Source organism: Alligator mississippiensis, chromosome 1, assembly GCF_030867095.1.
Source record: "Alligator mississippiensis isolate rAllMis1 chromosome 1, rAllMis1, whole genome shotgun sequence".
Taxonomy (NCBI): Eukaryota; Metazoa; Chordata; order Crocodylia; family Alligatoridae; genus Alligator; species Alligator mississippiensis.
Genome location: NC_081824.1, coordinates 252,691,653 through 252,703,312, shown reverse-complemented (window position 1 = coordinate 252,703,312; position 11,660 = coordinate 252,691,653). Strand labels below are relative to the sequence as shown.

At 46.2% G+C, this 11,660-nt stretch overlaps 1 protein-coding gene across 1 annotated transcript; it reads left to right on the top strand.

Moving 5' to 3' along the window:
- The first annotated feature begins 64 nt into the window (after positions 1 to 64).
- On the top strand, positions 65 to 3,902 carry LOC102566899 (cytochrome c oxidase copper chaperone). Its single transcript, XM_019476570.2, has 3 exons — positions 65 to 317; positions 2,852 to 2,965; positions 3,641 to 3,902. The coding sequence occupies exons 1-2, from the start codon at positions 70 to 72 to the stop codon at positions 2,934 to 2,936; spliced, it is 333 nt and encodes a 110-aa protein (XP_019332115.2). The 5' UTR covers positions 65 to 69; the 3' UTR covers positions 2,937 to 2,965; positions 3,641 to 3,902.
- The last annotated feature ends 7,758 nt before the right edge of the window (positions 3,903 to 11,660 follow it).

The window sequence follows — 11,660 nt, the reverse complement described above, 5'->3', positions numbered from 1 at the left end:
ATGCCCTGGGCGGACCACGCAGGCGCAGAAAGGGTCATCCCGGAAGGGGAAGGGCCGCTTGGGTGGCGCATGCGCAGCGGCTGTGCTAGGCCCCCTGGAAGCGGAAGGCGTAGGAAGTGCGCGCGGGCCGTGCCGTGCCGTGCCGGCAGCGCTCACCTCGCCGTTTTTCCCCACCCCCAAGTGGTGCACGCAGGGACCGCGGCTATGTCGAGCCTGGTGGCGGCCACGTGCGACGGGCAGGGCTCGCAGCCCGCCGAGAAGAAGCCGCTGAAGCCTTGCTGCGCCTGCCCGGAGACCAAGGCGGCGCGGGACGCCTGGTGCGCGGGGGGGGGGGCAGCATGGGGCGGGGGGGCTCCCCACTCGCCTAACTACCAAGGGTGCCTTGAGGCTGGAAAGGTTGAGAACCACCAGTATAAGTAATGAAAGGAAAAACCCTTAGTTTGCATCTAATCTGTCTTCTCAGCTGGTACAGGATTATTGGCCCCTGTAGTATATTCTCCTGTCTCTTTTTTTTTTTTTTTGTGCTTCGCATTGTTTTGCTTCCCTTGAGAGAGTAATAATTCAGGGTCTGAGACCTCATGGCCTTTTCCTGAAATCCATCTTGTAATTATTCATTAATTACCCCTTAGCATACTTTGTTCCCTTTCCAAATATTGCTGCATTTAAATTTCGCTGAGTGTTTCTGCACAGCCAGATATTGGGGTTGCAACACTTCTGCAATAAGATACTAGGAGTCATGTGAAACTGCAAATGCTCAAGAACAGGAAGTTTTTTGATTGGGCAGAATGATATATGGACAAAAGGAAAATTGCAGGGTTTTTTTCTGCAATTACCTTTATGCGCTTAATTGTTTTGTATTTTTGCTTGTTTGTATTATTCATATGAACCCATTTTTTATGGTTGGTTTCCTAATATTTTTCTTTTCTTTCTTCATTTATTTTAATATCACATTTCACTATACTTCCTGAATTGTCAAGGTCTTCTGTTGTCTTTGGATTTTGCACAGAGCAAAAAAATAGAGAAACTTTTTTGTGTATTTAAATGAAATGTGGTTTTTAAATCACAAAAACTTGGTAGGTGCTTTCATAGATGGAGATAATATCTGCAGTAACCATTCTAAAAATAAATAAATTGGCTTTATTTCTTAAAAACAGTACTCTGTGCAAGATTTTGTGCAACAGCTCTGAATCCTTCTAGTAATAGTGTAAAGCAGCAAGCAACACCCTGACTTAATACATGAGCTCCTGTGATTGAAAGGTGTACAATCTGAGGTTCAGACACTTCTTCCTTTTTTTTTAAGGCAGTACAAAATTTTGTACAGAAGTTCCTGAAAAGGAAATGCTTCCTTGTGAGGAAAGAGCAGATGCCTTCTCTGGAAAGATTAGGCATTTTAAAATTAAGCTGTTTTATGCAACAGATAGTTGTTTGTGGCACTCAGTACTGCTTGCTTGATATCCTTAAGGACAAGCTCTTAGTAGGATTTGAAATAAAGGTTAGGCATTTATATTAAACCAACTAATATATCATTAAGAGGGGATAATAAAGGATACTTAATTGAACAGATATAAAACCTATTGCTTAAGAATATACTGTATCCCAAGACTGAGGGGAGATTTGATAGCAGCCTTCAAGTACCTGAAGGCTATATCTGTTGGAGGCAGCAGCTTCACTGCTGTATGAAGGTGTTTTCTGTAGCCCAGACCATAATAGGAGTAAGACAATCTTTATAGGAAGTGTGTGTAGGAGGGGTGTAGAAGAGGAATTAGTGAGTGTAGAAGGGGAAGCAAGAGCAACCAAGTTTGGCATTTGGGGAGGGGGGGTGGAATATCCACAGTGATGCATGAGAGACCCAGAGAGGAGCAGTGTGAGGAAGCTGGAAAAGAGTGATAGTGTGAAGAAGTATGTGCCAGATAAAGCGTGGATTTGGTGGTAGAGACAAAGTAGAATTCACAAGAGAACATGTGAATGTTTGTGATAAGAAAAGTAGAAATCCAGACTCAAGATGGAGTGGGAAAATGAAGAACTGGTAGGGAGCCAAGTGCAGATGAGGACCATGGTGCATTATGGCAATGGGGCATATAGGTTCCTGGCTATGGGAGAGGGCCACGGGGAACAGAGAGGACCTGCTGTGAAGGAAAAGTTGTGGGGAATTGCAGAATGTCCCCAAAATAGAGAGGGTGGTGCCCAGATAGCTTGTTGGGTGGAGGGATGAGGAAGTCCCTGGCAGATAGAGTATGGTTAGCCTACGTAATCTATGCAGTGGAGTTCTCAAATTACAAGGTTTCAAAAACTTTCAGCCTGTGTGGGTTTACCTTCTTTTGGACCCACTTCTAAATAAATAGTTTTATAGATTCCTATTTAGCAAAACAGTGCATTTGTCTTGGGCTCTACTAAACAGACTAACAATAAAGCCCAACTATCTGCCATCTTCTCTAGGGAGGTTACCCCTGGCAGAGAAAGTTAGCGCTTTACATTTACAGAAGCTGTTGGAAAGTGGCATCCATCTTAACTGAGGCCTTCCTGTGGCCGTAATTTCAATGGAAACAAAAGGAGGCAGTCAGGATTTTTTCTAGGTGCTGCTTTGTTTTCAGTTATTTCTCCATGAAGGAAGCTGAGTAGCTTTTCTAGGGCAGCAAACAAACTTGGGGAGGGGGGAAACTTGAAAAAACAAACAAATAGGGATGTTTAAGTATAAAACCAGCCAAGTTGGTAAGGGTAGACTCACACTAAACTCTGTGATATGCTTGTGTCCTGTTTACACTAAAAGTTACAGATTTTTGGTCTTGCATATACGAGTATTAACATGGTGACTATATTGCTGGCTGACCAGAGAAATCTCTTTGCTTTGTAGCATCATTGAAAAAGGGGAGGAGAATTGTGGGCCTCTTATTGAGGCCCATAAGGAATGCATGAGAGCACTGGGATTTAAAGTATAAGCAAGATGAATAATGGAACTGTGCGTGTGGTGAGTATAGATTTCAAAACTGTGCTTCCTGCTTGGTCTCTGTCTCTTCATTGACCCTAAGAACTCAGTCAGTGTCACTAGTAGGCCTGAACTAGCAAAACAGAATAACTGAAAAATGAGGCTAGAAGGGATTATGAGAAGACTTCTAGTTCAACCCAATCTGCTCAAGACAGGATCAGTCCTGCCTTAACATTTCATTGGCTGTGAAATTTGGCTGCCTTAAGAGGAAGGGAAAGCAGGTATCTATCTCTGCACAAGAGTGACTGATGTTGGCCTCGGATAGTCTCTGGTAGTCAAAGGCCATCAGGAGTTTGTGTCCTTTGCGAGCAATCCTAGAAGGCCAGAGCATGGTTTGATCCTTAATAAAAAGTTGTCCTGTAACAGAGGTGGATGTGAAGGCAGGTAGAAAATGGGGCTGAGAGGGTTTAAGATTAGTAAAAGCAATAGTCCTGCTTTAAATATGGCTTTCCTTCCTATGTATTCTTTTATTGAGAGTCATGCTTGTGACGAAGGCAATACTTTGTGTTCTTGGAAATGCTGCCAAAGTGAAACCCTGAAGTCAGTCACTGGAGCAACCTTTAATTTGGAAGTTTATTCAAGTACTGATAATGTCTTGTCTTGTAGGATTTTTCTCTCTCGAAGCTTTTTATTTATCTATTTATTTTACTCTCCTAGGTGACTTGCTGCGAGGTGACTGATTTTTCCAGGGAATTGAAGAATATTAAGTTATTTCTGCAGGCTACTTCAAGGGACAACCTTAATGATGAGAGCTATTTATATATAGAGAGAGATACATATATATATAAAAAAACAAACAAACCCCAAACCCTAACAATAAAGAAACTGCCTATCACTTTTCTGAATTGTATGTTATGAGATCTTGACCAGCTGGAATAGAGATATATTTTCTTCTTAATAAAGGATTTAAAAACGTTCATTCCTCTTGCATTTTTTAAAGCAAAAGACAAAGCCTTTTTAACTCAAACCAGTTTCTGTGACACTGCTGCTGCAGTTGGATCATGTGCTTCCTTTTCTTTTCCTACCAGTGCCGAAATGAGAATTGTGAGTTGCAATTATATTTAGTAGGGCTGTGTGAAGCTTTGGTTCCTGATTTTGATTTGGCCCAATTCAGTGGCCGAATCTCCAAATCCGAATCGAATCGGGCAACCCTTTAACTTCTCCGAATTGAATTGGAACCCTGCGAATTGATTTTGGAAAGATTCGGTGATTCGGACATAGACACACCTTGAAATGTTTTTTCTATGTACCTCAAGGTACCAGGCGGCTCATAAATGCTGCAATGCTGGGTCACATGGAGCATCCCACAGGAGTGTGGGGGACTCCCCAGCATGTTCAGCAGCAGACCCAGAAGTGGACCAGAAACGCTTCCGGTCCACTGGGGGGCCCCACCAGCTCAGCAACTAGTGCCTCCTGGGTCTGGGGGAGCACCTGGGGTCCCCCTGTGGCAGATCACTGACCTGGAGGGGCCACAGGTGGGTCCTTCGGTGCTCTCCCCAGTGGACACAAGCAACATGGGGAATTTTCTTAATGAAAACCTTTAAATTATGTTTGTGCTCTGTGCTTCCTCATGCTTGTGCATAGCCACAATTCTCCTTCAGATCCCTTTTTGCATGGCTATGAGAAGGAAGCTATGGAATGTCAAACCACTAGCTCTTGTTGTGGATTCAATTTGAAATATTTCTTTAGAAAACCCCAAACAAACCAAACTTCAGAACTACTTATTTTCTTCCCCTTGCCCCTCCCCACACCCATTTCCAGTGTCTTGTCTGTGTATTCCACTTGTCACTCTGCCTCTTTCCCTGTTCCACACCTCCCCTTACAGATTTCCTTGTACTACAAGGCTTGTCAAAATGGCACATTTGAAATCTGTGAGCTTCAACCTATGGCCATCCTGCATGGACTAGTCCCTCAAATGGGAATGTACAATGATTCTTTTCTGTCTTCAGGGAATTTCACATCCTGAGATGTTCTACATGTTTGTCCTTCACTGCAAAAACTTGTAAATTGTGTAATGGAAGGCTGAAATTCTTTGAATACCCCTTGGAACTATATCCTGGAAGGTCAGGATCTAAAATCCAGTGATGGTCAAGGCCAGTACCTTTGAATAGTGATGGAGCAGGTAGATGACACCCAAGACCATGCTAAGGAGTATGGTTTTCAGGAAAGACCTGCCACTGAAGTTAGTTTCCAACACTGAAGCCATCAGTCTTATAGTTAGAAGCTGTGTGTAAAAGGGTCTGCTACAGGTACTGAGAGTACAGAAAACCACAGAGAAACTTTTTTGGAGAGAAGCTCTGCATGGTGATGTTGAGGGCTAGAACATGGATAGGCAATTATTTTTGCCGGCAGGCCACAAGTTTTGGTGAGCTGTCGATGGCTGCACACGCAAAAGATTTCAGAAGATACCATTTTGACAAATAGATTTAAAATATGGTATACTGTACTAAAAATCAAACATCTACTATATTTTAATTAAAAAATATTTTTGTCCTGATTTCTTTTGAGTAGTGTATATATGGATATATATATAACAGCTCAAAATAGTCTTACTTTTGTGTATTGCGCGTTTGTAGGGGGGGTAGAAAGTGGGGTGTGCATGTGTGTTTGAGGGGCTGCCCACAGGCCAGGTCCCAGGAGTCAGCTGAAGGTGAGGAGGGCATGCGTGCAGCAGAGCTTGCTTGGGTGGTGTACCCACCTCTGCAGCTGTCTGTACTGCTTGTGTCCCCCTACCTGCAGTGGCTCCCCCTCCCCCTCTTGTCCCTGCTGTACTGCTCCAGGCAGCAGGTAGTGTGGGGAAGCTGTGGGGGTGCGGGCTGGGCAGCAGATGCCCAGCCAGGCAGGGGGGGAAGCTCCAGCCAGAAAGATCCTTCCCCAGTGTGAGGGACTCCAGCTGCAGGCTGCCTTTTACCCACTCTGTCCACCCAGTGCAATGAGCAGGCACCCAAGTAGGTGGAAGACGGCCAGCAGCTGCTGCTGAAATCCTGTGAACTGGGGCAGGAGCTGCCTGGCTGCAGCTTCCTTCTCTGCTTGGCTGGACATCTGCTGCCCAGCACATGTCCCCATGGCCACCATTGCTTCCCTGTACTACCTTGAGCAGTGCAGCTGGGGCAGGAGGAGAAGGAGCTGCAGGAGGGATGGTAGAGCTGAGCAGTACCTGGGCAGCTGCTGGAGCAGCCCCACTGGTAAGCTGTGCATGCTGACCAGGACTGTGGGCATAGGCAGGAGGCTAGGAGCAGACTGATGCAACAGACGTTGCTGCCATTGGTTCTCTGCTTGGCATTAACCTTATCTTTGAGGAATGAAATTCAGACCAAATCAGGTCCGTCTTGAGCTCCAGGGTATTCACTAGCACTAATATGGGTTCTGGACTGATCACCTATGCATTAGTGCCAATATGGAGGTTATAGTAGTATAAGAGTGATGCTGTAGCCATGATGGTCCAGAAATTATCTAAGGCAAGAATTTCTTAGGATGGTATCTCTAACTGGACCAACTATGTAGTTGGAATAGAGTTAAACAAGCTTTCGAATGCAAGACCTTCCTCAGGTTTGATCACCAGGAGCCAGGCACAGCATAGTAAAGAACAGTGGGAGGAGGTGTAAGAAATTTACAGGGGTAGCAGAGAGAGAATTCTAAGAAGAAAAAAGCTGACTGCTAGGAGGATCATTCTCACTTTCTGTGTGGAAAGAATTCAGGAGTTGGGTAAAACATAGTTTCATAGTTGGTAGGGTTGGAAGAGACCTAAGTAGATCATCAAGTCTGACCCCCTGCCATGGGCAGGAAAAAATGACCCTGGCAAGGTGTCTATCTAGCCTCCTTTTGAAGGCCTTCAGGGTAGGAGCAAGCATCACTTCCCTTGGAAGTTGGTTCCAGATCCTAGCCGCCCTAACTGTGAAGTAGTGCTTCCTGTTATCTAGCCTGAATCTACCATCAGTCAACTTATGGCTGTTATTCCTTGTTACTGCCAGTAGTGCTTGGGGGAACGGACTCTCCCATAGCCTGCTGGTCTCTCTTGGCCAAGTTTATAGATGGCCACCAGGTCCCCTCCCAGCCTTCTCTTGTGAAGGCTGAACAGGTTCAGGCCCTGTAGCCTGTCCTTGTAGGGCCTGCCCTGCTGACCCCTGATCATGCGAGTGGCCCTCCTCTGGACCCTCTCCACGTTGTCCACATCCCTCCTGAAGTGTGGCGCCCAGAACTGGACGCAGTACTCCAACTGAGGCCTGACCAACGTCGCATAGAGGGGGAGGATCACCTCCTTGGACCTGCTCATGATGCATCTGTGGATGCATGACAAGGTGCGGTTGGCCTTCCTGACTGCGTCCCCACATTGGCGGCCCATGTTCATCTTGGAGTCTACAATGACTCTCAGATCCTTTTCTGTCTCTGTGCTGATGAGAAGGGAGTTCCCCAGCCTGTTGGTCTGCTGCTGGTTCTTCCTCCCTAGGTGCAGTACCTGGCACTTGTCAGTATTGAATCCCATCTTATTCTCATCCGCCCACCCCTGTAACCTGTCCAGATCCAATTGCAGCCTGTCCCTCCCTTCTAGCGTGCCCACTTCTCCCCACTTTTTAGTGTCATCTGTAAATTTGAACAAGGTGCTTTTCACCCACTTGTCTAAGTCACTGATGAAGATGTTGAACATTGTGGGCCTGAGGACCGAGCCCTGGGGGACCCCACTGCCCACATCCCTCCAAGTTGAAAATGACCCGTCCACCACCACTCTCTGGGTGCGGCCCTCCAGCCAGTTTGCAACCCATATGACTGTGTAGATGTCAACACCACAGTCGCCTAATTTTTTAACGAGAATGGGGTGAGAGATGGTGTCGAAGGCCTTCCTAAAGTCCAGAAAGACTATGTCCACTGTGACACCTCTGTCCAAGGATTTTGTGACCTGGTCATAGAAGGCCACCAGGTTGGTCTGACAGGACCTGCCTCTAATGAACCCGTGCTGGTTGCCCGTAAGCATAATCTATCCTGCTGGCCCCTCGCAGATGTGCACCTGGATAATTTTCTCCAAGAGCTTCCCCTGGACTGAGGTAAGACTAACAGGCCTATAATTTCCTGGGTCCTCCTTCCTCCCTTTTTTGAAAATGGGGACCACGTTGGCCCTTTTCCAGTCCTCTGGCACCTTGCCAGAGTGCTCATAAACCAATAGCTAGATACATAATGTGCTATAAAATGGATCAATGTTTAGTTCAGGGTTGGCAACATTTTTCGGCAGAGTGTCAAAAACACTTGCAACCTCGACTTCTAAGATTTCATAGATTTCATAGACATTAGGGCTGGAAGGGACCTTGTAAGATTTTCAGGTTCAGCCTCCTGCCCAAGGGGCAGGAAGTTATCTAGGGTCAAAGGATCCCAGGAAGATAAGGGCCCAAATGTTTCTTGGAAGTGTCCAGAGTAGGTGCTTGCACCACGTCTGGGGGGAGTCTGTTCCAGGCCTTGAGGACTCAGACAGTAAAGAAGTTTTTCCTTGTGTCCAGCCTAAAACTGTCTTGCAGGAGTTTGTGACAGGTACCAGCCTTTTCAGTCGTGGGTCACCGGGTAAGAACAACAATGATGTCTCCTATCTGCTGGCAGGCAGACCAACAATGACTCTTACATATCTCTCTGGGCCTTTTAAACTGTGGGTGCAGACAGAAGTTGTTTTTTGCATGATCAGCTCTCTGAAAGCACTCTACAGCTGTGCTGTGACACACATGCACGGCTGCAGAGTGCTTTTAAAGCGGCCAGTTGTGTAACAAATTAAGCCTCATTGAATAAGGGATCAGATTAAGGCTACTCCATTTTAGAGCGCCTTTGGGACCTTGTGTTCCCTAGGGCTAATTTATGGCATGATCGGGGCTGGGCTGATGCAGGTCAGCCCAGCCTAGCTCAGCCGTGCTCCTGGGGCAGGAGGGGAGGGGGAGTGAGCTATGGGCTGGAGTTTGCCTGGCGTGACCTGAAGTGGAGGCAGGTAGATCAGAGCCCCCCAACCTCATGGCTCCCCGTCTCCTCCAGCCCAAGCCAGGCAAACCCCAGCTGGCTGCTTTCCCCACTCCTCCTCCTATTCTTGCTGACAGTACTGGAGCTTGGGGGTTGGGGGCTGGGGAGAGGGGTGGCTCCTTGGGTTCCTGCAAGCAGGCTTGATTTCCCCCCCAACCCAACAGGCAAATGTCTTTATGTAGCCATGAGTTAGAGCAGGGGGCCTGAACATTTGTCAGTGCCCTTTAGGCTATGCCTGAGGTCCATGTATTACATCACATGAACAAGTGGGTCAAAGTCCTACCTCAACTTTAATGGATATACAGAAAGGGCAGATTTTTTTTCCCCCCTAATTATTTGTACTTTGAGGTAGCTGAGAAACTGGAAAATTGTGGCCTAAAGCTTTCCATGGGCACAGGGCTGAAGGGATAGAGCAACTTCTAAAAGGCTGGGGGCCACATACTGTGGAGGCCCCCTGGTCTCATTCTCAGCTCCTAGGCTGTGGGCTCTTCTGGCCTTGGGGCCTGTGCTGCACTTTACTCTCCTGTCCCTTGGGGCGGGGTGGGAAGGCAAGCTCAGAATCCCCAGCTCCTGCTGCAGCCTGAGTAATGTGGGGGGGTGATGGCCAAATGGGAGCTTGGGGGTTGGAACAACCCCTGCATGCTGCCAGCTGCATGGCCCTGGGGTAGAAAAAACAGACCTCCCTTCACCAGCAGCCTGAAGGAGTATTTTCCCTTTTGTGAGACTCCTGGAACTAGAGATTGATTCATAAAATGAAGCCCTTATGTAGGGGGGGAGAGAATACCTGGAAGTCCACTGCATTCCCACTTCTCAGCAGATTCCTGGGGGAAGGGAGTGTTCTCATTCTTTACCATCCAAGACTGTGATTGATGTCACAGATTTTTTTCCCCCTCAGTGGAATGCAATGTTTCACTCTAGCCCTTGCCACAAATGAGTGTTGTGTTGTTCCTGAACTATTAGTAGAAGAGCTGCTCACGTGTCTTCTGAATGACTAGTGAAAAGTGAATGGTATGCCTGGAATGACTGCTGTAAGTTTGTCCTGAAACACAACCATCCATGTAATCCTACCTCCCAGAAAGGCCTGTTCCACAGCTCATCCAGCCTCACTCCACACCGTTGTCCTTTGCATTTATACTTTGATCTCCGAGGATGCATCTGGGCATGAAAAGTTAATTGCTTTCTGGCAACAGTTGGAGTCCTGCCTTTGGTTCTCAGCTGATGATTGTATCACTGGTCATCCGGATGTAATCGAATCTGGCTGGCTTTTCCAAAGCTAAGTTGACACTGGACTGCCAGACAGAAATGTTATAACCCTTGAATTAGTCATAAGTAACAGACCAGAAAGAACCCAAGTTCTTTCCCCGAGTCTTGAGCACAGTTTGCAGTACTGGGTTCTAGCAGGGTTGAAATCTTTCCGATTCTGGAATGATGGAGGGAAAATATAAAAATCTGTCATATATAGTAGACACCAGTCTATTGTTGTATTTCAAATACCTGAGTGGGTGGTGGGGGGAGAGGTGTTTGTGGTGTAATGCAGTGTGGTATCATTTCTTTCCCTTCCTTCCCTGCCCCTATCCCCCCGCTTCTTGTGTTGGATGAAAAGTGTGTATACGATGAGATCTGTAATATTTTGATTTGATCAGAGAAGTACTTAGCGGCATTGAGACCAAGTCAGACAGAAAGCAGGGTAGAGATGCACCTTAAAGACTAAATGAGTCAGAGGTGCATAAACTTTCATGAGCAAGTTTTATCAGATATTGTGAAAGAAAGTTCATAACACACCTTGGACACATGATTAATGATCTCTAACCTCTCCTGGAAAATAACAAATGTCTCAAGGTTGCCATAGGGGCAATCACCATGTGAAAGGAGACATCAATCTGCCATCAAGTCCAAAAACACACAGAAGCCTGTGGAGAACTCTTCAACCTTTCATCACTGACCACAGATTAGCTGTTCTTTAACAGTGAAGCTTTAAAAGCCAATTTAAATGGGAAGTTGTGGAATAGGAGATCCTCTACAGACTGGATTCTATTAAGTATGGTCCAAACAGGGACTATGGATTCTTATCCCATTTTCTAAATTAGTTCTTTTGGCTCCTTTGTCCCTATGGGTTTATTACTTGTTTGCCTTCTCAGCACTGCTCCCACCCCCGTTTTCTCTACCTCTTTCTCTTCCATGATCTTTTGTACTCAGGTCACAGGGGTACATCTTCAAGTGGGCTAAGTATTATGTCCTCTCTTGATCATGAAAGATTGTGGATCTCTGAGTTATTTTAACTTGCTGTTCCACTTCCCTTGGTGTGGGTACTCTTGCCCTTCCTACGCAGCTTTGCTTCCTAGCATCATAGGTGTTACTGCTGCTGTTTTAACAGACCCAAAAAAGGAGATCTGCTTGCATGAGAGGCCAGCACCCTGTAGCTGTGCAGTGTCTTACTCCTTGTAGCATGGAAATGCATTATTTTCTCCAGAGCTCTCTGCATATGGGATGGAGGATCCTTTGTGAGGAAACATTTTTCAGGGGAACTTCTCCAAATGGACTAAGTATTATGTCCTCTGGTGTCCTTGTGGTAACTGAAGTTGGAAAAATCCAAATGACTCATCTATTGTAGTTTGTCCAGAGCATAATAAGTAATGTGGCCAAGTGGACATTCATCCTAAATTTCAGTGTCTCACATGATGGAGCTGCC

Excerpts from the sequence above, each read along its gene's own strand:
- LOC102566899 (XM_019476570.2), top strand. The coding sequence starts at position 70 with ATGCGCAGCGGCTGTGCTAGGCCCCCTGGAAGCGGAAGGCGTAGGAAG. Across the intron at positions 318-2,851 it reads AAGGCGGCGCGGGACGCCTG|CATCATTGAAAAAGGGGAGG; the intron begins GTGCGCGGGGGG and ends TTTGCTTTGTAG.